This window comes from Dendrobium catenatum, unplaced genomic scaffold (genome assembly GCF_001605985.2).
Source record: "Dendrobium catenatum unplaced genomic scaffold, ASM160598v2 fragScaff_scaffold_733, whole genome shotgun sequence".
Lineage (NCBI taxonomy): Eukaryota > Viridiplantae > Streptophyta > Magnoliopsida > Asparagales > Orchidaceae > Dendrobium > Dendrobium catenatum.
In genome coordinates, this window is record NW_021319195.1 from 856,632 (window position 1) to 884,625 (window position 27,994).

The following is a 27,994-nucleotide window of genomic DNA, read 5'->3' on the forward strand; positions in this document are numbered from 1 at the left end:
AATTTTCAGGATTCATAAGCGTTTTAGCATTGTAGTTTCCGGTGGGGACTGGGGAGTAGGGAAAGATGAACTTAACACTGCCATGGCCATTTGGGCGAGGGGCGAAGCTCGAGAAGCCGCGCAAGGACGAGGAGGACGTGGCCCAGCTCGAGGAGTTGGGTGTGACGCCGCAGCTCCTCGATTTCGTGAAGGATTTCACCCTAGATACCTTCAGAAATTTCCCTCTTAAAGGTCCGCACTATCACAACGACTGCTCTCCAATTTTATCATTACTTCATTCCTCGGAAGATCTAACTAAGATGCCGAGGAGGCAATGGCGCTTTTCTCTGCTTCTTCAGATGATCCAACGGCGGATGGTGATGTCGATACTTCGTCGGGGAGCAGGCTGAGTAAGGATCTTAGCGAGTGGCAGGAGCGCCATGCCATGCTTCTTCTCGGCAAAACCAAGGTGCGGCATGTTTTGTTTAAAAGCTGAATATTTCTTCTTCTTGAATGTTCTAGGTTTTAAGGAAGCAGTAGTAGAATGAATGGTCCTAGCAATCGATTGAAATTTTTTTTGTATCATAAGCATGAGTATTTCATTTTATGTATTTATGCTTGTCTTTCTTTTTAGATTATGTATTGTTATAGACATGATAGTTTCATTTTTCAATCTAGTTTCTTTCTTTGCCATGATGTTCTGATTTTGAATCTAATTGTCTTTTCTTAACCTTTATGCTTGTTAAAGGCAGAAAATCTTTTATTATAGTTATGCGACATTGTGCTTATTTTAGTTTTAGGTTTTTTTTTTCCTCTTGCATTGAATATCTTATATATAATTTATTATGATTTGCACATTTTCTAAAATACCACATGCGAATCATGCATCATGCACTATTGTTCAAGGTGATTTCATGCACCAGTGTGTTACTTTTTTTTAACAAATATGTGTTCATCATGATTATTAGATCTATTAAAGGTTAGAAGCTCTGATGTCAAGGTTAAAATCTCTAGGGAAAAAAAAACTTTAAACGAATTTTTTGAATTTGATTTAGGGATGAAATTGATTCTCTTTGATGGTCTATACAATATCTAGTCTAAGAGACCAATTGGGTAAAACCTATTATTCATTATCATGCTCATTACCGGGAGTAGAATTTATCATAATTTATTTTCTAATGATGATTTTACTTACGAATCAATTGATAGATGTCTTCTACAAGATCTCAAGGATACAAAGGCTCTAGCCTACCTTAGTGTACTCAGTTTTGATGATAGTATTGACAATAAATTGGATCTTTGTTTTTTAAATAAAACCAGCAATAGCTCTAGTGTCACCAAAGGTCAATCTAATAGCCTGGTTTTTATGTAAGTTAATTGTGATAAACATCTTAGACCCCTTCGCATAAGAAATTGGTACAAAAGATATTGAAGGCTAGGATCGTCTTTATGAGGAGTAGACGTGTTTAGAAGGAATGGATGATATGTGCTTGTATGGATGTGTGTGTGTTTATTTGTTTGTTTATGTCATTTGCATAACTCAAGTGTTATTAGGCTATTGAATGTATAGGTTGTCTATCATTAATAACCTTCTTAGGCTTTAGAATGAGTTGATGAATATGATTATTGCATTATTGCTGCTTTGAAAGGTTTGTCTACCTTGTATTTCCTTCTCAAGTCTTGTTCTCTACTCTCCCTTTTTTAGGTATGATGCCCCTCTCTCATATCTGAATTTTCCTCACCTTCCCATTTATATTTGTGAATTCTAATCTCCTAGTCTTTGCTTCCCGAACCATTTAAGCTGATCTTTAGACTGATTGATTTCCAGGTTGGTGATCGAAGAAATTTAATTTACCCAAAAACCTAGAATAACTTTATTATGTTCTCTTCCACAACTTAGATCTTCACTCCCTACTTTTTCTTAGTTTTTATTGTCCCCTTGTGTACCATCTCTCTCTCTAACATTATATGCCCATCTCCTCTCATCATTTTTGGTCTCCTTTAGTCCATTCCCCTCTAGATCTTTCACTCTCTCTCTCTAAATCAAAGGGTAGATTAAAAGGTTCATGAGGTCTGTTTTGTAATATTGTTGTGTTGTAATCTTATCAAAATCACATTCTGTTTACTCTTATTTTGGTGGTGTTGAGTGTAGGATTCAGAATCATTGAACGTGTCAATTTCAGCTTCACAGAAATGCCTATTCTAGTGATGCTTTTCAATCTGTTTATTTTTCAATAACTCAGTATATCAAAATTTTGCTTTTGTGTGAGAATGCTGATACAAAGCCTTTCAGCACATCTACCTTGATCATGGCTTCGCAATTAATTTACCCAAAAACCTAGAATAACTTTATTATGTTCTCTTCCACAACTTAGATCTTCACTCCCTACTTTTTCTTAGTTTTTATTGTCCCCTTGTGTACCATCTCTCTCTCTAACATTATATGCCCATCTCCTCTCATCATTTTTGGTCTCCTTTAGTCCATTCCCCTCTAGATCTTTCACTCTCTCTCTCTAAATCAAAGGGTAGATTAAAAGGTTCATGAGGTCTGTTTTGTAATATTGTTGTGTTGTAATCTTATCAAAATCACATTCTGTTTACTCTTATTTTGGTGGTGTTGAGTGTAGGATTCACTCTCATTGAACGTGTCAATTTCAGCTTCACAGAAATGCCTAGTTTAGTGATGCTTTTCAATCTGTTTATTTTTCAATAACTCAGTATATCAAAATTTTGCTTTTGTCTTGGAATGCTGATACAAAGCCTTTCAGCACATCTACCTTGATTATGGCTTCACGATGTTAGGCAATACACTACAGTGAACTTATTCATTTTTTTGAGTTGCAGACCAAACAACTAAATGCAATGACTGCTTAGTATTATCAAATGAAGCCTAAATGTCCCTGGTAAATTTGAGTAGGAACCTACCGATTGAACACCCCTGAGCGTGCCTTCCCTTGTCCTAAATAGCTAGCCTGACATACTGAAACAAGATCTTTACCCATATAGTATATCTGAATGGGAAGATAGGTTGGTTGTATGCCATGTGAGCCTCTGATATTGTTTCATTATTTTGCACAAGTATTTTTTTATGGCTTTGCTGCTGAAAATAAACTTACATTTTCGCCACGAACAATATATTAAAGCTGGTTGATTGCACAAAAGCCTTCATGATTAATGTTAATATTTCTATTCAGCAACTCTATCCATGGTTTGGCTTTCAAAACAATTGTCTGCAGATTTATAAGGGCCTTTGACAATGAATCTCTTTTGTGACAAACTTGTGCAGGAAATTTCACAGATCAGATATGCTTTATGTCCACGTTTTTTAAAGGAGAAACAATTTTGGAGAATATACTTTCTCCTAGTAAAGAATTATGTTGCTCCGTAAGTTCTTTTTCTCTGAGTTTTTCTTTAGGTACTGATTGCCTGTATTATATCCAGTAAGAAGGATCTCTAATTAAGTTTGTGCTTGTTTGTGGTATTTCTCATTTATTTCTATTGTTTTCATTTTCCATATCGTTTATTTGAGAAAATAAAACCCATCAGTAATCATCTTTAGTATCCTATGCTATACAAATCATATGCCCTGCCTTGCAGGAAAGGGACGAGTAATGAAAACGTGGAAGGATTAGTTTGTTAAAATAATTTATGTCGTCCCACAATCATAAAAATTGATATTTTATAAATGTTTTTGTTAATATATAACTAAATCTTCACGTTGTAGCTACTTATTTGAGGTTTTCTGGTACATAAGTACATTTTTACATCTTTTCAGCACCTCATTAATGAGATATTTATTAAATTAAATGTTGGCATTTTGTTAAAAGTACATACAACTTTTGATGGCTTAGTTTCTGCAGGGAAAACTTCATATGGCATATGCTACCCAAGCTTTGTACGTGGCTATGCTAATATACATATTGATCATTTTTTTGCAAAAATTTTCAGGAATTTTGCAATAAATATTTTTCAAAATTTCTTGTGTACTGTATGGTGTTAGGTTTCTTGTAAAGACGTCAACGCATGGATTCAAAAACTGTGCAAAATGGGCTTCAACCTTTTCAATTTATAGGCATTATACTTTTTGCTGTGTCTTTATCTTTGCTTTTTTTTTTAATCTGTTATTATGCTGCAACCAATTCTGCATTACACATATACAGTCTCTGAATGCAATTTTAGATAAATACTGAATAGATATCGTGTCTTTGCAAATTAAAATATCTGGGTTGAAGTAATCCTAAGACCATTCCCTGCTCAAATTCTTGCTTTGTATTTTTCATTGGTTACAAAATTTAATTTTATGATTAATAAAGCTGATGATTACATAAGTATTGTCTCCATGACTGGGAGCTGGGTTATGTTAGTTATATCCTTTGAATTTGTGTGCATCGTTGACGAAATATGTATATGGTTCAGGTTGTAGCCTGTCTTAAGAAAGGCTACTTGGGCTATTAATCTTCCAAATTTGTAGACAGAGGGATGACAGAAGTGAGAATCATTGGAAATATAATTTCTTCTTTCTTCAATTTTCTGTTGTCGCTACTAGTAAATCCATTTTTCAGTTGATTTTTTCCACAACCTCTCCCTCTCCATGTATTGATTCCTACTTCACACCTTCCTCTTCAGTTTTTAGTCTGCACTTGTCAAAAAGTAAAACTTCTTGCATTTCTTATGTAGGTTTTGCTTTAACGGTAGTGAAATAGCAATTGGTTATTCACTAGCCTTCACTGCTGAGAAAGAATTGAAGAATTTCAAATCATCTTTATGTTGATAGGATAGATATGAATTAAAAGGCCATCTTTAGGTCACCTGTAAAGATATGTAAAATATGGATGATGGAAGCCGTCAAGCTGATGGGTTTAAAAGAACAATACTTTGGAAATACTGCACAATCCCGACCACTATATCATGTTGATTTGCCTGTTGAAGGGAAACTAGCATTCCACTACAGAGTTAAATTAGGTGGTTGCCTCATGTAATATGCATTTAGCAAATTCTTAGAGAAGAACAAAATTTCAATTTTGAATGTTTTGGCCCAGTCTAACATGCATATGGTGATAGTTTTCTAACTGCAAAGCAATGTTTTCCTTGCAAAGAACGTATTTCAGAATAAGGGATAGACAATTTTATAGCTGTACTAATCATTTATTTATTTTTCATAGCTTAGCTTTTGGTAACGGGGAAGTTCATACTATTTACTCAACACATCTGTTTTTTGACATAACCAGCACTTCCAGTGGTTAAAATCTTAACTATATTGACTTTATCGAAGCAATATGTAGCAGATTTGCATGGTAGCCATTAAATTATTTATCATAACTAGATGAAGGGTGGCTGCCTCTAATATTAGTGGGGTATATTCTGTTCTAATTTGAAATAGCTAATCATACATTGGGCAATGCTAGGATTTGCATATTCTACTTTTCTGCTATTGGGATATAAGAGCCCCCAACTTATAACTTGGCTCGATTAGTGGTCGATTCATGGCTTCTATGTTGAGGTCGATGTGTCAATGAGCCAGTCTCGACCTGGCTCTTCGATTCATGAGTCAGCTTGTTTAAAAAATATTAATATAGAATATACTTCAAAATATTATATATAATCTTACTACAAAATTATAAAAGGCTTGAAAATTTTAGCTCTCCTCTCTCTCTATTAATTATTAATTCTTTCCATATTTTCATTGTCATAACTGCTCAGTTTCAAATTTATTATAATTCTTTCATAATAAGATGAGCTAGTGTGTGACCTACTCTTAACTTCTTGAGATTTGCTCATATTTAATTAATTAGTCAAGCTCAAGCTGATTGCTCGTACTTGAGTTATTTACACCCCTATCTACCGCCAATAAACCATGCAACTCTAGTTTATTCCGAACGGCGATTCTTTTGAAATATGACACTTTATTTAGTTGGTATTGCGGATTTTCCATGATCTAGCACCTGCTACAGTTATCTGCCTCAAGTTGCAATGCTTGGGCTAATGTAAGTGTATTAATCATTTATTTATGCTACAATTTGGAATTTACTAAAGTCTTTTACTAGTTATATTACTTTTGAAATTACTTATTATTTGATCACAAACCATACAGCGTTGTTGGCAGATGCTTTGTGATAAGTTTGACACTCAAAAACTCATTAGATATTATTGTTCAATGTATGTGCACTTTCCTACCAATTACATCCTGTGCCTTTTGGATTCAAAGAAGATCTTGGGGATGTACTACAAATGGAGCTTTGGTCATTGGAAAACTCCATATAGATGTATGAGATTAATAAGATTTGGGAACTTATTGATGTAGCAAAAGGCAGGCATCATGAATGTCATAGTATTTTCTAAATTAAGAGAAAGGACAAAAATGGTCCTTGGATTAAATCAAAGTCATGATAACTTGTTTAGCTTATAACATAAAGATGTTTAGTACAAAATGTCTAGTACAACCACAAAAATATAACCAAAAAACCTTAGTACAACTTGAAAGTCCTACTACTCAATAGAGAGAATGATAGAATTAGATTCAGTGGTTGGTCTTTGGCTTAAATGAAGGATATTGTACTTATTTAACATTTTTGGCATGACCTTCTACAATCAAGTGAATAGGAATTCTAGAAATATTAGACTGAACCATGCTTGCAAGTTGCATCACTAAGCCTTGTTATATACAAGATTTTATCATGCTTTTTATCATACCAAGGATAAAGTGATGCATATGTATGGTAGGTTTAAGTATTGTGAATTCATAATCAATTTACAGGTTAACAAATATAATGTTTGTGTTTTGTTTATTCAATTGGTAAATGAAGATTTAGGTAAAAACAAAGAAAGGTTTTAGACTAACCTGTTAACAACTTCGCCCTCAACATCTGATTGGCTCTACCAACGTTCATATTACAGGGCTAGCTTATTCTAATAAGAGTGAGTTGCTTGTTTCCTACAATGATGAGCTAATCTACATGTTTCAGAAAGAAATGGGCATTTTTACACATTCAAAAACTATCCAAGCTGAGGCATTGCAAAACCTTGATCAACCACAGGTGTATTTAGGACATAGAAATTCACAAACAGTAAATGAAGATTTAGGTAAAAAGTAAAAACAAAGATTTAGGTAAAAACTGAAAACATCATTGTTTGGCCTCACAAAACACTAAAAGTGGAGATTTAGGTAAAAACAAATAGAATCGGATTGCAAGTTGCAAACTCTCTACCTTTCTTTTGTTCTTGTCAACCAAAATAAAAAAAAAACCTAAAACAACCAAGTTTCGAAATCTAACTTACAGAAATGAAGAATGAAAAAAAAAATGAGAGAAATGAAGAATGACAAAAAAAATTTCGAAATCTAACTTACAGAAATGAAGAATGGCAAAAAAAATGCGAGAAATGAAGAATGGCAAATTTTTTTTTGAAATTTAACTTACAGAATTTTTTTTCCAATCGATGGTTCGGCGACGGTGCGGAAACTGGAGGCGACGATGCGAAAACTGGAGGCGAGGGTGCGGTCGGAAACTGGAGGCGAGGGTGTGGCCGGAAACTGGAGGCGAGGGTGCGGCCGCAAACTGGAGGCGACGGTGCGCGGGTGCGGCTGCTCGTGAGTCGCGTGAAGACTGCTGTGCTTTCACTCGAATGAATGCAAAAGAGGGATTAGGGCGGGCTCGGGAAGACTGCGGTGCTTTTGCTCGAACCGATGCTTATCTATTTTTAATTTTTTTTTAAAGTTATGAAATAGCCGGACACGCGTGTCCGACTTAAGTTTTCTTAAAAACAGTCTGGACATGATCAAAACGTGTCGGACACGTGTCCCCGCCGTGTTGGGCGCGTGTCCGTGTCCGACACTGCACTGCCTCTTAAAACGGAGTGTCCGTGCATCATAGGTTGTGAATCGTCAATTAGCCAGTCTTGACTTGGCTCTTTGACTTGTGAGTCAACTTGTTTAAAATATATTAATATAGAATATACTTCAAAATATTATATCTAATCCTTCTACAAATTTATAAAAGGCTTGAAAATTTTAGCTCTCCTCTCTCTCTCTCTCTTAATTATTCATTCTTTCCATATTTTCATTCTCATAACCAAGAGGCGCGCCTCAGTCCAGGTGAGGCGTACGCCTCATCCAGGTCCAGAATTGCGTAAGCCTCGAGGCGTTTTTTGGTGAAATTGCGCAAAGGCGCGCCTTGAGGCGCGCCTCTAATTGCGCAATTTTAAACCATGCTCATAACTACTCAGTTTCAAATTTATTATAACTCTTTCATAGTAAGATGTGCTAGTGTGTGACCTACTCTTAACTTCTTGAGATTTGCTCATATTTAATTAATTAGTCAAGCTCAAGCTGATTGCTTGTATTTGAGTTATTTACACCCCTATCTACCGCCAATAAACCATACAACTCTAGTTTTGTCTGAATGGCAGTTCTTTTGAAATATGACACTGTATTTTAGTTGGTATTGGCGATTTCCCATCATTTAGCACCTTCTACAGTTATCTGCCTCAAGTTGCAATGCTTTGGCTAATGTAAGTGTATATTATCATTTGTTTATGCTAGAATTTGGAATTTACTAAATTCTTTTACTAGTTATATTACTTTTGAAATTAGTTATTATTTGATCACAAACCATACAGTGTTGGCAGATGCTTTGTGATAAGTTTGACTCTCAAAAACTCATTAGATATTAGTGTTCTATATATATATGCACTTTCCTACCAATTACGCCTTGTGCCTTTTGGATTTAAAGAAGATCTTGGGGTTGTAATACAAATGGAGCTTTGGTCATTGGAAAACTCCATATGGATGTATGAGATTAATAAGATTTGGAAACTTATTGATGTAGCAAAAGGCAGGCATCAAGAATGTCTTAGTATTTTCTAAATTAAGAGAAAGGTAAAAAATGGTCCTTGGATTATTTATAGGGGATTCTTTTAGTCCTTTTATAGTGTGATCGACTATTCAACATATCTATTTTTATGCCTCAACTATTTAATTCTAATAAAAAGAGTCCTTTGACCCCTCTAATGTAACATATGGATTATTTTGGATCATATTTGAGGAGTTAAGGGAGTTAATTGAACATATTTATAATTTGTGATTAAAATGACTCCTTAAAGATGGTCTAGATATCATTTTGACCTTTTTTTTATTTTTAAAATCATCATATCTTTGGAATTTTAACTTTTTTCATCTTTCTATATTAGATTATATTTAGGGTTTGACTTAAGTTTCAATGCATTATTATTTCTTTTTGGATTGTTTTCATTTTTTTTAATTAGATGATAGAATTTAGGACTTGTATATATTTGAATCTCAGTTTAATTTTATTTGATTTCCCTATTTCTATAAATAAAGGCTTGAATGCTTGTAAATTTGTAATTATGATATTCAGTTGTTGATTGAAGATTGAATCTGGATTCCCTCTTCTGTCTTTTTCATCTTCCACTTCAGATATTTCGTTTTATTGTTGTGTTTCAAATTCTAATAGCTCTCAAATTTTATTGTTTTGTCCTTAATGTAGTTCACAAGAATCAAGAAACTATTATTTGGGATTTCTCCTGTACAATTGCTGAGATTCTTTCCTTCAAGGCTTTTATTTTTTTGAATGAAGCTCAAGGCCCCTTTACAGTTTCCTTTTGTCCACCTCATCCATCTTTGCAATTATCTCTGTAGAACCCCATTGAAATTCTCTTTTTTAGGGATTTGAGACTGAGAGAAACAAGATATTTCAAGTTTGGTTAACGAGATGGAAGAGGAATATCAATTAAGGGATCAACAACATGGTTACTACAACAAATCTCTTTCGTAATTCATGATTACTGGGAAATAAACTTCTCTAAGTTTTTCTCCTGCACAATTTCTGAGACGCTTTCCATTGTGTCTTTTCTCTTTTGGAGTTGATCTTAAGCCTCCCTCATGGTGTACTTTATCCACCCCATATTCTCTCTCTACAATTCAGTCAGCACAACCGGTGTGCAATCCTCTTAGTTAGGGATTGGTGTTAAGTAGAAAGCAAGCTAAAAAGGAGGATAACATCAAATTGGCATCAAGAAAGCAAGAACTACTCTTTTTTTTTTGCATCAGTATCTTAATTCCTAATGGTGTAAAAGTAGACTGAGATATTAACAAGGAGCAAGCCATGGAGGTAAGGGATGCCTGTGTTTGTCAGCGTGTCCTTTTTTTTACTGCTTACTTCTATGAGAAAATAATAGTTCTGTCAGTGTGTCTAATGGTGGATATCGCGTATGCTTCCTTCATGTCATTTGTTATCATTTGTTCCATGATTCAGCTTAAGTCCTGATGAGGTGGTTACATTGTTACCATTAAAATTTGAAGATTATTATTCTCATTACTATTTCAAAAGGAAGTTCTCATAAGGAATTTATTTATCAAATTTATTTGTCACAATGTATCATCTGCTGTTTGGAATATAGCTTTGTTTACATAAATCTAGCATGATAATTAAGCCATATTTATATTTCAAAACTTTTTATATTTACAATATTATCGATATCAGGAAGTCTTTCTTTTATCTATCCCTATCAGTTATGAGAAACGTGCCATACAAAATGCAATTATTAAAAAGCACTCGGAGAAAGCAAATTCCCATGACAAGGTTACAATTGAAGTGGAGATGATGGAATCAAAGCTTGCATGTTGTTCAGAAGCTGTTCTACATGCCGACAGAAGTGGTGGCGAAGGAACAGGTATTTGTCCCTCATTTTGATTAAAACTTATTTTGATCGTATTCATTGTTTTATATGCATATCTGAAATGTTTTACTCGGCAGAATGAGTATTGAAGATCTGCCACTTTGTTCTTAGACGAGCCATACACACTCCCCTCATTGAAAAAATAATAAGAGATATGAGTAGTAAATTTCTAGCTCCAAATGTTTCAAGCTGTTCTCCTTTTTGATGTTGAAAGATGAAGGCTTCGTTTGGGATGGCTTTTTTATTTCTTTCTAAAACGGAGTTTTAGTACAAAATTAAAAAATTTTGTACTAAAACTCCATTTTAGAAACCGTTTTAGAAAGCAATAAAAAAGCCATCCCAAACGAAGCCGAAGTCACCATCTCCCAATATTTGGCATTTACAGAACTGCCCTGTTTGATCCAGTAAACTGACGCAAGTTTAGGACTAGACCAAGGATATTATGACCTGACAACATAAGTACAAAGAAATGATGTATAGAAGAGAGTTTTTCACAAACAAAAGGGTTTAGCAATTTAAACGCTGAGATGATTATACACAATTCAAGAGTGTATATGACAATTCCACTGCAGTTCTTGGTTTTTTAATGTTCTCGTTCGAAATTTTATTTCACGTTTTATACAAGTGCGTGCCGGCTTCCTTTAATGTTGTGGAGGATTTTGAAATCAGTTGCTTTTGGATTTTCAGTAATGCCCCTTTCTTCTTTCTTAGAACAGCCTAGTATATATACATGCGAGAGTTTCTTTATATATATATATATCTTTGAGAAACCATAAAAACGGGATTCATCATAGCATTACAGTATCATAATAAGAGAAAATAAGGAAACTATTGAATCTCGGGATGCATACACAACTAGGAATATATACAGTTAGTGTAACCATCTTTTCTAAATATTTTGATAGGAAACTCTTGTAGGATTCAAGAGAAACTTATCAACTACTGATTTCAGCGAATCGTTAACACAAATTTGAAAGAAATCCAAAGGAAATAGCACAAACGACATAGAAATTGATGAAATAACAACGAACATAACAAGATTCAATTGATCCTCAATTCAAGAGGAGGATCTATCTCTCCCAATTCTCTAGACGCTACTAGAGCCCAAGCACCAAGACACAAGAACAAAATTCAGCAAAATAACAAGATAACCATAACCCTAATTCCCTCCTTCAACTTAAAGTAAATCAAATAACAAAGTTAAAATAAAAAACAAAAACAAAAAAGAAAAAAAAAATCAAATAACAAAGTCAGTGATTATTATTATCATTATTAAAAAAATCAAATAACAATGTTACAACCAATGCTTTTAAAACCGGACCGGCCGGTTCAACCGGTTGAACCGCGAACCGGCCGGCCGGCCGGTTACGGGTCTCTAAATAACCGTTTCCGCGTCGAACCGGGCTCGGACCGGCCGAACCGCCGGTTCGACCGTAGAACCGGAAAACCGGCTCCGGTTTTGAATAACCGGCCGGTTCGATTATGCGTATTTTCAGCCGTTGTATTTGATCCTGCGGCTTGGATGAGCGACGACTTAAGCTGCTATGAAAACAAACAAAAAAAAAACCCTACTCATTCTGTCATTCGTTTGGATGAGCTCACTCGTTGGCGTTCGACTTCAGTTCCCTCGACGACTTTCTCTTCCGGCCAGGTCGGAAGTTTCGACATTTTGAGCGGAAGCCAGAACGGGAGCTTTTGGCTGTGAAGTTAAATTTCTCCATTTCGCGCATCTTCCTCGGCACCGTCACTGCTGTCTGACCTTGCTCGTCCGGCGGAAGTTACGACATTTTGATCGGAGATCGGAATAAGAACGGGAGCACGCTGACTGTGAAAGTAACTTTCCACCTTTCGTGTGCTTCTCCGGCACCTTCGTGGCTGATCGACGTCGCCTCTCCGATGGCTTTCCCTTCCCATTAGATCAGAAGTTAGACATTTTGATCGGAAGCAATAATGTGAGCTCGCCGGACTGTGAAGGTAACTTTCATCCTTTCGTGCGCTTCTCTGCTTCCTCCGGCGACGTTCCCTTACATGTAGGATCGGAAGTTAGACATTTTAATGTTTTTGGTGGATTTTCCTTTTGTTTTGTGTTGCAGATTTGGTGAATAAAATTTCTGAACTTATTATTGTTGTGCAATGTAATCTGCCCTAAATTTGTCTGGTTTTAATTGCATTGTTGTAGATGAAAAAAGCATATAGTTGGCTAAGTGTGGGCTAGTGGCTTTTGTCAGCACTTATAAGTAAAAGTATTATAATTTTTTTTTTCAATTTTTGTTATATATTTATAAATAATTGTGTCATTATTATAATATTTAAATATAATAAATCTGAGGTTATAACTCGTTCATGCTTGTTTGTTTAAAGCTCGATAAGCACTAAACGAACGAACATGAATTGAACATGAACCGAACAAGAACACTCATTAATTTAAATGAACCAAACATGAACACAAACAATAAAGCTCGAACAAACATGAACCAAACTTGAACAACCTGATATTAAATGAACACAAACATGAACACTCACATACTCGGCTCGGCTCGATTCGTTTGCAGCCCTACATGGTGTCACACCCCAGTTTGGCTCACCCTCTACCACAAACTGAAGAATAACAGAGAAGGATTTCAACATATCAAACTCCACTCTTAACAACAGGAAGCATGTAATATATATAACTAAATACAATCAATTAAACAATTAATTTCATAATTTAAAAAAAAATGCTTGGAATTCAAGTAAACTTGCTTGGAATTCAAGTAAACTGTATATAAAAATAAGCTCACATTTAGAGGAAGTTGATGCTTACATTATTTTTAAATATATTTGAGAGCCTTATACATGGACCGGTCTAACAATACCTAAAGGGCCGGCTGAACCGCTCCAGCATGGACCGGTCTAACAATACCCCCTCCCAAAGAATCACCTTATCCTCAAGGTGAAAGGACGAAAACTGATGCTTCACTCTCTCATATGGTTCCCAGGTGGTCTTGTAATCCTTTAGGCTCATCCATTTAATTAGAACCTCCTTAGTCTATTCTTCTCCCTGACAAACCCCCATCAATTCCAGTGGTTCTAATATCACCTCCAAGTCCTTTGTCAATGTCACCGGTATCTCAATAGTAGTTGCATGATCCCCAATTGCTCTCCTCAGTTATGACACATGGAACATGAGATGTATAGTAGATGTCGATGGTAATCACAAACAATATGTTACTGCTCCAATCCTCTCCACTGCCTCATATGGGTCAAAGTACCTTGGGGCAAGCTTTTGATTCCTCTTGTTGGCGACCGTCCTCTATTTGTATGGTTGTAGCTTTAAGAACACCTGCTCTCCTATGTAGAACTGGATGTCCTTCCTGTGTCCGTCCGCCTATTTCTTTATCATCTGATGTGCCCTTAACAGGTGTCTTTTTAATTCCTCCAACACCCTATTTCTTTCCTCCAGGTGCTACTCTACTGAAGAGATTGATGTGCTACTATGCCAAAAATGCACAAAGTGCGGTGGGTCTTGTCCGTACAACAATTTGAATGAGGTCATCTGGGAAGCAGAATGATACAAATTGTTGTATCAGTATTCTGCCCAAGCTAACCATTCGGCCCAAAGCTGAGGTGTCTCTGAAACAATGCATCGTAGGTTTGTTTCCAGGCTTCTATTTATCACCTCAATCTACCCATCTTTCTGAGGGTGGTAAGCGGTACTCATCTTCAGTACAGTCTCCTGCAGCCTGAACAACTCCCTCCAAAAATGGTTGAGCACCTTATCCCTATTTGACACTATAGACGCTGGTATCCCATGCAATCTGTCCACCTTCCTGATGAAAGCTGATGATACTATCACTGTCGTGTAGGGGTTTTGCAGGGGAATGAAGTGAGCATACTTGCTCAGTTTGTCCACTGCCACCAGAAGCACAATAAACCTTTCAGATCGGAGTAGCCCATCTATAAAATCCATGGAGACCTCCCACACTCAATCTGGTAGAGTTTGGGGTTGAAGTAATCCCCCTAAAGCCATGAACTTATACTTATTCCTCTGATATACCTCACAACTGGCTACTATTTACTCCACATCTTTTTTGCATCCCTTTTCAATACAATTATGTTGTCAGTCTCCTGTAGGCCTTCTGTACCCTCGAGTGACCCCAACAACGCTCCTGTGGAACCCCCCCAACCCCAATTCAGCATCAGGGATACCTCTGTCCTCCATCGGGAAAGGTTCCAGATGAGGTCTTCTCCTTCTACGATCTCCACATCATTTTCATCCCTACGAATTTCAGAATTCGTTTTTTTTTTATTCCAGCCCTCTCGCCTCCAATGCTACAGTTTGGTTGTGGAGATTCAACATCTTCTTCACCATGTCACGTAGGTACGAGAATTGTTTTTTCATGGAGGAAATTCTATCCTCCATCGTTGCTTTGATTTGGTTCATCTCCCCCTTTAGTCGTTCTTCCAAAGCATCCACCTTCTTGACCTCCATCGATACCCAAATCTTTGTTAGACTCAAAATTCCAGATTTCATCACAAAAAACAACAAAAAACCACTGTTTGAATGAGAAAACTGCTGCAAGAAAATGCCAAAAACAATCCAAAAAGCGGCTTTGATACCAATTTAATAGGAAACCCTTGTAGATCTCAAGCAAATCTTATAAAAAACTGAATTTCAGTGAAACTTCACCGCAAATCTTCAATCAAATCAGGAAAAATGGCAATTAGATTGTAGGAATTGATGAAAAACAGAAAGAAAATGCTAAGATACAATTGCTCCTCAACTCGAGAGAAGGATCTTTCTCTCTAACTCTCTAGATGTCGCTAGAGCCCAATAATGTCAAGGAAACACAGAACTTCAACAATAATTAAGATAACCCTAACCCTAATTCCAACCTCCTATGTAAAGCACACAATTAACCCCTAAAAAAACTAAACAACCCTCCTAATTCAAATTTTCCCTCCTAATCCCTCTTCTCTCTCTCTACTTAAGCAGTGGGCCCCACATGAGGGGGGTGGAACCTAGTAGGGGTAGATCACAGCAGGTTTAAGGTTGCTATAAACCAGTTGGCGACCCAAGTGTTGGGCCTGTTGGACCGGTCTATCAGTTGACTACTTTAATACCTACAATCTTTGTTATAATTTGCATACAGCTCTAGTCGAAGAAGTTGAAATGTATCCTAGTGGGAGATACATGTGCACTCCCTCCATAAAGTCTTCCTCATGAAATCATTTTCTTATGTCAAATTGATGTGATGGCCAATCTAAACTTGTCACAAGGGTTAATAAGATTGACATTATTAATTTTGTTACTTGAGAAAAAGTCTCCTATTAGTCTACCTCGTAAGTCTATATAATCCTTGGCTTCGGTCTCATTTTGTCTCGTTTAATGGATCCTTTTGCCTTACAGTTGATAAAAAAAAAACCTAATTACATGCAATTGTTTTGTTTCCCTTGGGAAGTGAAATGAGATCCCATGTTTTGGTTTTTCCAGTGCTGCTATTTCGTCTTGATTTGCTTTATCCATTTTGGTTCAATTAAGGCTTCATGAACTCCATTACTAGTAATATTACATGAGGACAAATTGTAATCAAAATGTTTGAAGTTTAGACAATCCTAAAGTTACTACATGAATTGAGATAGGATTCTTTGATTGTTTCCCTTCAGCAGGCAAGTAACGAGCTGTAGGCTTAACCCTGTTGTGCATGAAAGGTAAGTGATAACCATTAGATAAGTTACCTCACGAATTTATTATTCTGTGCGGAGTGCGGACGGCGTCCGGAGACCAATAAAAATGCGTCACGTCACCTCATTGGTGGGTATCCAGCTCGGTATCCGCACTCGGTACCGCTGGGTATTTAGTGCTTAACCGGATGATTCTCCTGTCCGGTGTCCGTATAGAATAAAAGCTCCAGATGAAGGAGCGTAATTGTTGTTTACATGAGATAGTAGATTCTTTTTTATTAGGTTTACATGAAGTTTTGTGATCGTCTTCAGCAGACGCATCACTGTCTCTGTCTATAAAAAATCTCAAAAAATTCAGTGAATATCACACAAATTGAGGCTTGTCAATTGATTTTTATTGAAGGAAGCCCAGACAACCAAATACACTTGCTAAAATAAATAAGATGAAAGATTGTGTAACATATTTGGCACAATCTGTAATGGAGTTTTGAACCCCAAAATCATAGCTCGATTCGGTTCATTAAGTTGGGAGTAGTGACCATAATATCATTCTAATTGTGATTAGAAACTTTTGCTGGAATTAGCAATTCATGTTCAATTGCAAGTGCATAGTCATCAAAATAAACATTTCCTAAGAAGGCTCCACCTCCTAACCTCTAATGATAACTAAATTTGAGTGCTCTTATCCTTGATAGATGTGCTAACTTATGATAAGTGAAAGTTGTGCTCAGTCATTGGGTTATTGAAATCTTTCTCTCACAACAAAATAGTTTCCTTGCCATGGACCATTTCTTTCGTTAGGTTGAGCGGTTGTGCCGGTTCAACATCCTCTCGGTCATTCTCCTCGACTCAACTAGAACCCTTGTCGGTTTATTGCTTTGCTTATAATTGATCCATTACATTTTTGTCTCAAGCTATTGTAAATTTATGACTTGGCATCTTTGAATGAATTGCCACTGCTCATACATAGAATGTTCCACTTGGAGCAACCATATAAAGCTTACTTCAAAGGGATCCCAAGTTCACAAAGCCATAATCTTCTCAGTAACAATTTAAAAAGACCTGAGTAGGAGTTCTACTAGGAATTCCACTTGGCCTCAGCCCCCCTTCACTTTCCTTTTCACTTACAACGAATATAATTATAACTCCCATCTTTGCAAAGTCTATAGCCATAGGCAGAACCTACACTAGGGGAGAAGCTTATCTATTTGCACATTATCAATGTGCCACACCAATGAAATATTGACTATGATTGACAATTTTCTTGCTATCAATGATAAAATAGCTCCATCTTTTGAAAATAAAATTGCCTGTGTATCATCTTTTCTGAAGTGTTTGGACGGATGCAAATTGGCACTTATTGAATATATTGTTATTTGAGCATTATGGTCAAATACTTGGGCTTCATTTAGGATGATATTCTTATTGCTTTTTAAAGTAACTTTTTTAAACAAAATTAAAAATTTTGTAGGAAAAAGTTATTTTAATAAGCAATTACAAATGAAGCCTTAAAGCTTACTCTTCAAGCTACAACTTGTTAGCCGACACTAAGTTTTTATTTGGGACTATTTTCTTACTATTCTTAAAAGTTACTTTTTAATAGAAATTTTTTTATAAAAAATAATAAAAAAGCTGTTACAAATCAAGCCCTAAGTTTTTTTTTTAATTAAGTTTTTTGGGCACCTAAAAAATTGAAAGCATAAGGCCAAACGTTTAGTGAAAAATCTATTTATCAAAGGAGATTCTTTAAGTCACAGCGTCGGCAGCCAAATTAAAATGGTTAAGGAAACTATTCCTTTCAAAATTTACTCGACTTGTTGAGTTCTATTAAAATGTCAAATTGACCACTAAATTGTAGAGATGATAACATCAAGAGATTATTGGCGGTGCGTGCGGGATTGAAATTTGAAGGAAGAATTTCGAGTTTATCGCCCATTGAATTGATCAAAAAAAAAAAAAAAAGGGCACTTTTTCAGCTTCTTTTCTTATGTATCAACACTTCTTTTTTAGAACACCTTGAGGCGAACTCTAAATGCATGCAATGAATCAAATCAATTGGGCTAAGTTTCGTTTGTTCTAATATTTGGAGCAATTTTAGCCATGATTGAAGCTAATATTTATAAAATAAAATTATATGACAGACATTTTTAACTTATCCAAACACCCTTTCAACTGAAGAAGTTGAATCAAGCACTGTAAATTATCTCAAGATGCGAGTAAAAAGATGCCATAAAATATAAATCCAATGGAAATTGAATTCATGTCCAAGAAGATTTAAAACACAGGAATAAGCTTAGGGTCAAATTATTTGATTAATTATTAATGTTATAAAAAAATTATTTTTAGTTATGATTGTTTTTTTTTTCCTTTTTTTAAACGAAAAATCATGTTACAATAAATTTTGAAATCTTTGTTTTGATATTCCCAGAAAAATAAAAAAAGTTTAAGGCTTTATTTTAGATAGATTTTTTATTAAACTCATTTTTTTTTTGTACAAAAAAAATTTTTAATATTAAAAATCTTTGTACTACAAAGATGTTTTAAAAAATAATAAAAAATTATCCTAAATAAAAACTAAATTTAATATTTTGTTTCATCCTAAAAAATATATAAAATATCAACAATGGTGATTGTCTCCTTCTTCAGAAATTATTAGGTACAGAGTGCGGAAGGGAGAACCGTCTGCACACTAGTATAAAACAGTGTTCGGTACCGTTCGGTACCACTCGGTACCGCTGGATACCGCTCGGTACTCTGTATCTGTGCAGACGGTTCTCACCCCGTCTGCACTCCGCACCTAATAATTTTTCCTCCTCCTTATACCAATTTCTATAATCTAAGTTCTAAACGTTTTTTTTTTCTCCATTAAGCCCATAGCAGTAAGCATTAACTCAATTCCAACACTACAATGGAGAAACACAGATCATTTCTAACAAACCTAAGTAACAGAAACAATAAAAACAGGGAAATAATGGGCTTTGGCGAATAAAAATAACATACTTGAATGAAATATTTTGTTATAATCCTAACGAGTTCATCTGCCCCTTCTTTCGTTGGCTCTCTTCCACGTAGCCTTTCCCTTAATCTTCCATTTACTAACTCCACCAGGACGGCGACTCTCATTTACTTCTTGAACTTTACGTTTCCTGTTGCAGAATACCATTAAGATTACATTTTTTTTTTTTTTAAGATTTTTAATCAAATAGTTAGTTGATATCGCATCAAAAACATTTATTGAAAATTTGATTGATTCTTCCATAAATTCAACTCTGAATAAAAATTGATTCCAACATTTAGAATACCTGTATGTTTGGAAGGTACTATCAGAGAGTAATTCATCCGCCAATGTAGATTTCCTCTCCTTCTTCGTTAGTCTTCCTGAGAAGAACTCGGATGCTGATTCAACCACAGTTCCCACCTATCAAATCAGAAAGCGTCAAGAAATTTTTATTGGCAAAAGAAATAATAAGATACCATTAAAGACTAATAAGACGTTAAGGTGTCTTGCCTGGAAATACTTGGGTGGTCCTCTAGACTTATCTCCCTTCTTGAAATGCCTTTTAGGGTCAATAAAATTCCTCAACTGCAGCACAGCACAGCAGCAATTCGATTGTCAAAGCCAGCCAGCAAAAATATCATGAAAATGAGAAAGATTTTCTACTCTTTGTTTAGGGATGTCCTCATATTAGGACGACGGGCGAAATTGAAGGGGAAAGGGAAGGGAGGGGCTACAATTTCTAGGACTAGTTTTGCATTCATACCACAAACCTAAGGGAGTTTGCGGCAATGACCAAAATAATCCCTTTGACTTTTTATGAAGGGCAAAATGGTCCCAAGCTATAACTGACTATTTTGATTCTCCAAGCCTTTTAAAAGGAATCAAAGTAATCCTATGGTGTGATTATTTTGATTCCTCTTTACGAAATTAAGAGACTAACATATTCATTTAATATAATTTAGAACTATTTTAGTCTTTTATAAAAAATCAATGGATCATTCTGATCCAAGGTTTAAAATTGCGTAATTAAGCCTCGAGGCGGTCTGAGGCGTAAGCCTCACGGACACAGAATTGCGTAAATGAGAAATTAAGGGTTTTAGCAGGATAATAATAGATTTTCTTACACTTGAAAAATCTAACCCTAAACTAACAAAAATACCTAAAATCCAATGTGGAGTACTCCTAGAGGGCGGCCAGAAGTTTCAACTTCGTCGGAGAGAGGCGGTGCCGGCGGGAGAAGCGGTGGTAAGGGAAGCCGGCGGGTAAGGACCGTGCGGGAGCTCTCTGTTTCACGAACTGGAGTCGTGCGGATAGGAAAAATTCGGGAGGAGCTGCTGCCGTGCGGGTTTAAGGAGAAAAAAACAAGTGGGTGGGCCCATTCCCATGAGGCGTACGCCTCACTAAGAATTGCGCAATTGCGCCTCTGAGGCGCGCCTCAGTCCATGTGAGGCGTACGCCTCTGCCAGGGGTGGAATTGCGTAAGCTTCGAGGCGGTTTTGAGATGAATTGCGTAGAGGCGCGCCTCTTATTGCGCAATTTTAAACAGTTCTGATCCTTTTCTCGAAACCTAAATGTGCAAGTCAATAGTTCCAATTATCTCCAAGAAACACGTCTGAAGGTTCCGACAGCAAAACAAGTAGGATATCCTAGCTATTTCAACCATTTGCTTCAAGCAAGGGATATTGTAAACAATATCATAAAGCATAAAATAAATACTGTGTATAAGAATACCAGTTGGCAGGTTGGAACGAAAACAATAAAACATAATAAATTAAAGATAGGAGGATCATTTCTATTTAAAACATTACGTGGGTCTTTTTCTCTTATTTTCTAAGGTCGAGTAATTTAGTAATTAGATGGCCTTGGAGTTTAATAGATGTTTTTATATAAATATCCCATTGGTATGAAAAAAGGGAAGTTTTTTTTAGAGTTAAGATATCCTGAGATTTTAGGGTAGATTTCTAAGTTGAGAAGAAGTGACTGAAAAAAATAATCATAGTCGAGTCCAAGACCTTGTGAAGATCCGTAAATCTTCCCTTGTGTAATTCTCAAATAGGCCAGCAGTTCCGGCGGCTGGAGGATAATCCCATGGCAGTTTCTGGGTGAGAAAAGTCGGGCGATTTCCTAAGGCTAGTGGCAATCAAGCAATTCATGGTAACAGAAGTAGCCTTCTCCCTAGAGTTTTTTTTTTTTTTGGTCTGTCGAGTCACACCATGAAAGGGACCAAGAACTACCAAGTGAAACTAGACAACGTTGAAATGAAATTCCTAGATCTTGATATTCATGAGTGTTTTTTGAATCAAGACGTTCACCCATCAAGTTCTCTGTTTTACTAACTTTGTTAATTTCAACAATTTGATACCCATTTGAACACTTCACCACTATTTGTCTAGAATTTTGATTGCATCAGGTTGCGGGCAAAAATTTATAGCCAGTCCCAAGCAAGATGCACCATAAACTATCCTCTGTTTCAGCCAGTACTCATTCCATCTCCAATATCAGAATCGTAGGGGGATAATCAACAGTTCCTTGAATCAAGAATTCCTTTCCATGTCAGGTTCTTTGTTTTTTCATTGTTTAATCTACTTTAGAAGCTATAGTTGGAACAGTTTTTCTAACTATGTCGAATTTTGTTATTGCAGGTGGCTGAAAGTATGAAACGGTGACAATACCATCCTGAAGGTTGAATCAGAGGCAGCTGCCCATACATTATCCGAAGGGATGAGTATGAAGTGTTGGGAGGAATGAACCACACGGTCTCAAATTGATTAAACATAGGATTTTGTTTACAGCATAAAGTCATTCCCCTGGAATGTTTTCGATTAAGTGGATTATTTTCCTTGTTGTAGGTGTATTGGTATTCCCTTGATAATATTTATTTTAGTTTGGTTGATAATTCTGGAATATCTCTATCCAGTTAATAAATTCTTATTACCATTCTTTTTTTCGTTGTCAAATTTTGGTATCAGAGCTCTAGATTAAGATGCTGCCTAAGAGAAATAGACCACACCAAGCGTAAGAAATAACTATAGAAGACTTATAAAATGAAATCCGAAAAACTACAACTTAGACTGGTGGTGACCATCGAGTAGATTGTGACATCAAAAACCCTTTCAGTCAAGTATTTCAATAATTATTCAAGAAAGATGAACCTTACCCTAGAGGGGAACATATTAGACGTTACCATAATTTTGAGGTTAAAATAGGCATTCTGGATTTTGAGGATAGGCTAAAGCTTCGTTTGGGATAGCTTTCATATTGTTTCCTAAAACGGTTTTCAAGTATAAAATTTTCTAATTCAAGAAATTGTTGTACAAGAAAGCTGATTTAGAAAGCAACAAAAAAGCTGTCTCAAATGAAGCCTAAATCTCATGGCTTCATAGATTAGCTACATACAATAGAACGTTTTTTTTTTAATATAAAAAAGTACCTATTGATAAGTGCATAAAACTTGGGCATCAAGTTAAAAAAAAAAAAGCATCCATTTAGTGGGATGATCTTAAGGGCATCTCCAACCGAACGGCAAACACTTGTTTGCCGTTCTTGCTTTGCTCCAACCGATCGCCATTTTTGATGCCATTTTATTGCGGATGAACAGTGCGACGCCAATATTGGCGTCGCACTGTTCATCTGCGCCATTTTTTTCTCTCTACCGAACAGGTTGGGAAGAAAGGCGCGAAAGAAAACGACTGTTTTAGCGGCAAAATGACGTTGGATTGGAGATGAAACACGGCATTTTTTGATTTCCCTGCATTTTGGAGTGAAAAATGACATTTTCGGTTGGAGATGCCCTAAGCACACAAGGACTTGAGAGCATAAAATAAAATCATCACATAAAAATAGATTAAAAAAGAACTAAAGAAAATATACTTATCATTTCATTTCAAGTAAAACGCCTTTATTAAACTACATAATTTTTTACAAATACGCATGCTAGTAGAAGAATATAAAACTAAATTCAACCAATTGATGTTAAAATGCAACGTAGTTGAAACTGAGGAGCATACCATTGCCCATAAATTAAAGTTTTGCATCCCGCAATTCCAAATATTGTATAGCTACGACTAAGGATAGAATGAAAATAAGCCAATATTAAAAACTTCTCTCCTAGTTCAGAACAAAAACTTTGTAAAATAAAGGTTTCAAAGAATATTCAATACAATTCAATAGCACAAAAACTGCATGAGATTTGGCATGATATTGTTCCCATGGATGCAGGCCATTTACTTTTAGAACGAACCTGACAGTAGATAGGCATACAATTCATGATGAGTACAAAAAATGTGTATATATTAGAACCCGAAAGCAAGAAGAAAGCATTGATGCCTTCAAAAGAAGATATTAAGGAGGAGGGACTTGATGGTCTCTAATTTGGTGTTTTTAGCACTATACAAGACTTACCACAACATATGCTCTCGTTGGTCTGGAAAAAAAATCAAGTGAAAGTGCAAAAAGAGAATCCCTGTTTCAGCAAAACCAAGACATGTTTCCTATCAAGGTTAAGTATATTACGGGGACAGAAAATTTTTTATCCCTACAATATTGTTTAAAACATAAATCATGTTTCCAAAAATAAAATTGTTGATGTCCTTAGTCGAAGATAATCCTTCTTTAGTACTCTACGGTTTATGTTGGATGGAAGCAAAATGATCAAAAGAACTTTATTCCAACAAAAGAGAAATTTTCATGAAGTGGTCACCCTACTCAAACTTTCAATATTACAATACGTCATTTCTATTGATACAAACTTAAAAGGCATTCTCTCTGATGTTTTTAGGAGGATTAGTTTAATAATTAGGTGGCCTAGGAGTTAATTGATATTTTACTATAGCTATTTCAATGTTAAAAATATGAGGTGAGTATAGAGAAAACCATAGTGAGATCCAAGACTTTGCCAAAATAAGTTCGCCAAAATAAGTTCGCCAAAATCCCTAAACCTTTTCTAGTGTAATTCAGAAGTAGTCCAGCAATAGCAGCAGCTGGAGGATTATCCCATTGCAGTTTCTGGGTAGGAAAAGTCCTCAGGCGGCGTCCTAAGGCTAGCACCAGCCAAGCTAGTCACAGCAATAGGAGTCTAACCTTCTTCATTTCAGTTTTTTATCTGTCGAGTCATGCCAGGGCAGAGGTCAAGAACCACCAAATGAAATTCCTCTAACTGGATATTCTTGAATGCAACGGCTGAGTGTTTCTTGGATCAAGAGGTTCTCACGTAAGTTTCTTTTTTGTTTTTTTTCCTAACTTTGTTAATTTAAAATTTAGGCAACAATATCAATTTGATGATTTTCTATAGCCAAACATGCACCTATTTAATTCACATTTTGTTTGGCTTTATATGATTTTGATATATTCTATTTCTATTATTTTAAACATAGCATTTACTAATTCTATTCTAATAATGAATATGATACACGTGCCTATCAAATCAACAAACTATCGCATAGGGGTGTCAAAGCCGTCTAAAAATTAATCTATTTATTAAATTGATCAAAAATCTCAGCCCAAACTCAACTCGACTAAACCCATATTTGACTTGACATGTAAACAGTTGAATCGTGTTGGGTTAGCACCAATCAAACTTAAAATTGACATGATTATTTGATTTGAACATATAAAGAAAAATATCACTAAATCTTTAATTTTCATTTAAGCTAGCAACAAAAAAAAGTGTGGAGAACTACTTGTTCCACAAAAAAGGATAACATTCTATCCCATGTAAGGATATAGATACATTAGTATCTTTTTATAAGGAAATAGACTTTTTTTTCCAGTCGATTTTATTTTATCTTTTTTTTAATCATACAACATTCAATCGGCAGTTCAAGGCCATTTACTTCAAACTTTACTACCAAAAGTAGTATGACCTCAAAGTTTGTAAAATTTAAAGATGACTTAAACATTCATCAAACATATAGAAGTAACAAACCTAATAGACGGTATAGATAGTGAGATGAATCATTAATTTCATGGTCCACTACTCAAATCATAAAAAGATTTCTTCAGTACACATGGAAAGGCATTTAGAAATATTTAATGTGTTTAATTAAAAAAAAAATAACGCAAAAGCATTACTTTTAGCATGCACAACATTAAAAGTCTACTTTTTTTTTTATCAAATTTACTCAGTACCCATATTTCATTCAAAGCTATCAAACTAGAACACGAAGTTGTTCTAAGTTTATAGACACACCATAAAATAACTTGATCTTATATTTAAAGGAAGTAACCTAGAAAACTGATTATGTGGAGAATAAATTTCTTCAACACAAGAAGAAAATAAACCAAGCATATAAATTATATATGGAACGATAGCACATGAAAGAACCATGCAAAGTAACATGAAAGAAATATACCTTGAGAATTTCAAGATCTGTTTTTAGCTCGGGAGTGATGATTGGAGCTGGCATATCAAACCTAAATTCACATCAATCCATCAGAAAGCTTAGAAAACGAATGTGACCATATAAACGTGTATGCATGCATCAACTCAACTTTAGACGGATCAAAATACACTGAATAGGGGTTAAGTTTAGAACACTAACCAACTTTTTCCTGTTGTGTCTTTCATATTTTTCCTCAGCAACTTATTTAACTTTTTTGGCTCCCTAGGAGGTACATACAACCCATCAACAAGTTCACTGCCAGCCTTCCAGATAGAAGTTTCCGATAAACTAAGTGAATCCACCAAGTTATCCTTCTTTCCGCTGGAAGGCATTGACACTTTTGGAGCCCATGAGAGACCAATGGTGGTTTCTTTCTCTTGCATTCTGACACCAAAAAATAAATGTTATACAACAAACAAGAACAACAATAAAAAAAAATATACACCCATCATGCTAACATCAAGTTCATACAGTGTTAATCTTGGACATATCTAATAAAATTGGGAAAATTCGGATTAGTTCTGAGGGCAATAAGAAAATTGGCAAGAATTTTCTTGCATCTGCAACAGTTATAAAAATAAGAATAGTTCTCATGGTTGACTGTAAAAATAAGAACATTTATAAGACTGTTTTGATACTTGGAACCCGCCAAAGACAGCACCACTGATATTCAAGAACAAACTTGGAATCAAGCAATAATGAAAGAGGAAGAGGCGAGAATGGGGAGTAAAAAAAGAGAGACTAAGTTTGATTAATTTTAAAAGAAGGAAAATGACATAAAATCTTAACCATCCAATCAAAATCACTACTCATCTTGCTTCATTTTCATGTTGCTTTCTGCTTGATTTCATATTTGGTCAGACTTTTTATTTCATATATGAATAATTTGATTATGAAATTTAGAATCCTGAATTTATTTCAATTTTTTCTAATATTTCATCTTCTAATTATATTTTCTATTTAAGAAAGATTAAAAATATTAAACTTAGGGGGCTTAAGGTGAATATTTTGCCTTATGATTCCGCATTATAACTGTGGTTAATTTTGTGTTTATTAAATTGTGCAACTTGCGATGACTCACAAAAATGCTACTTGTGAGCTTAAATTGATACAGGGAAGAGAACATAAGGCTCCTACTTGGGGTGTATATTAAGAGAAACTAAAAAAGCAGGGGTATGAATTTTATGGCACAAAGTTGAAGAAATATTAACTGTTGCAAGTTTAGGTTTTTCCTCGCTAACATTATCCAAGTCAACCACATTAGCGCATATAGGGATTTAAATATAGTTAACAAGTCTTATAATAATTGCAAGCATGAAGAATTCCCATCTTAACATTTAAAATAGCAAATATCATTCTTAAATTAGGCTAGGTTTTGCACTATTAAATTAGGAAAAAGGAACAGGGATTGGTGGAGAGAAAAAGGTCCAAAAAAAAAACCCTCACGACTGTAAGCTCTTTGGCAAGAGATGCGCATCTGATGATCCATAGGAACCGTTTAGTAGCAGGATTTAAGCAAGGTTTAACATAAACCCTGTCAAACGGTAAAAATCGCCTGCTTAAATCCTACAGAATTCTAAGGGACTGTTTGGATGCAGGATTTAGGCCGGATTTGAGCTAAATCCAGCCATACGGCGAAAAATGCAAAACCAAATCTCACGGTAAATCAGAGCCGCGGTTGACGGAAAATTTCAGGGTTTACGAAATCCTTTGGTTCGGCGTATTTACGGGATTTGGCCGAAGAACCGCGCGAAAGGGAGTAAGTTACCTTCACAGCAAGCGAGCTTCCGTTTTTGCTTCCGGTCAAAAAATGGCGTAACTTCCGATGCAAGAAGGGAACGTCGTCGAAGGAGCGAACTCGAACAGCGACGAAGAAGAACTCGTGCAAAACTCTACACTCATGCGAAGGAACGAAGCGAAAGGCAAAACCTAGACTCCTCTAAGAGATTTAAGTCGGATTTACGCTAAATCCAGCCAAACGGTTTTTGCGCGAGCGTTAAATCCCGGGATTTCATAAATCCCGAATTTAGGGATTTACGGCTTCAATCCCGGATTTACTAAATCCCTCAGTTCGGTGAATTTAACGGGATTTACCTTCACAGCCAGCGAGCTCCCGTTCTTGCTTCCGATCAAAATGTCGTAACTTCCGATCCGACAGCAATGGAAAGTCGTCGAAGGAGCGAAGTCGAAAAGCCTCGAATGAGCCGAAGAAGCGAGGCGTGCAATCTCTTGACCATGCAAAGCAACGAAGCCGAACAGCAACGAAAAAGAGAAGATAAAA

The 27,994-nt window shown here is 35.7% G+C and overlaps 2 protein-coding genes across 7 annotated transcripts; one reads left to right on the forward strand and one right to left on the reverse strand.

Annotated features, from left to right (window-relative positions):
* The first annotated feature begins 15 nt into the window (after positions 1–15).
* On the forward strand, positions 16–24,242 carry LOC110102356. Of its 5 annotated transcripts, XR_003701292.1 has the most exons (6): positions 16–231; positions 339–448; positions 3,266–3,363; positions 10,505–10,665; positions 21,744–21,885; positions 21,976–24,242. XR_003701292.1 is itself a non-coding variant. In XM_028696327.1 (5 exons), exons 1-5 carry the CDS (start codon positions 66–68, stop codon positions 21,788–21,790), a joined length of 582 nt encoding a protein of 193 aa, XP_028552160.1. In that variant the 5' UTR covers positions 16–65; the 3' UTR covers positions 21,791–21,896. The 5 variants fall into 5 exon arrangements, 2 of the variants coding, with proteins under 2 accessions (XP_028552160.1, XP_020686334.1); XR_003701294.1 differs by lacking the exon at positions 21,976–24,242 and having other exon boundaries at positions 10,476–10,665; positions 21,744–21,893; XR_003701293.1 differs by lacking the exons at positions 21,744–21,885; positions 21,976–24,242 and adding an exon at positions 10,749–10,891 and having other exon boundaries at positions 10,476–10,665.
* LOC110102370 (rRNA-processing protein fcf2-like) lies at positions 19,174–27,994 on the reverse strand. 2 transcript variants are annotated; one of them, XM_020830695.2, is made up of 6 exons: positions 27,808–27,994; positions 25,873–26,097; positions 25,684–25,744; positions 19,844–19,918; positions 19,638–19,753; positions 19,174–19,481 (listed from the first exon to the last, which is right to left on the reverse strand). In XM_020830695.2, exons 2-6 carry the CDS (start codon positions 26,094–26,096, stop codon positions 19,370–19,372), a joined length of 588 nt encoding a protein of 195 aa, XP_020686354.1. In that variant the 5' UTR covers position 26,097; positions 27,808–27,994; the 3' UTR covers positions 19,174–19,369. The 2 variants fall into 2 exon arrangements, with proteins under 2 accessions (XP_020686354.1, XP_020686355.1); XM_020830696.2 differs by lacking the exon at positions 27,808–27,994 and adding an exon at positions 27,482–27,660.

Excerpts from the sequence above, each read along its gene's own strand:
- LOC110102356 (XM_028696327.1), top strand. The coding sequence starts at position 66 with ATGAACTTAACACTGCCATGGCCATTTGGGCGAGGGGCGAAGCTCGAG. Across the intron at positions 232-338 it reads CAGAAATTTCCCTCTTAAAG|ATGATCCAACGGCGGATGGT; the intron begins GTCCGCACTATC and ends CTGCTTCTTCAG. Across the intron at positions 3,364-10,504 it reads GTAAAGAATTATGTTGCTCC|TTATGAGAAACGTGCCATAC; the intron begins GTAAGTTCTTTT and ends TATCCCTATCAG.
- LOC110102370 (XM_020830695.2), bottom strand. The coding sequence starts at position 26,096 with ATGCAAGAGAAAGAAACCACCATTGGTCTCTCATGGGCTCCAAAAGTG. Across the intron at positions 25,745-25,872 it reads GACACAACAGGAAAAAGTTG|GTTTGATATGCCAGCTCCAA; the intron begins GTTAGTGTTCTA and ends ATGTGAATTTAG. Across the intron at positions 19,919-25,683 it reads CAGATCTTGAAATTCTCAAG|TTGAGGAATTTTATTGACCC; the intron begins GTATATTTCTTT and ends GCTGTGCTGCAG.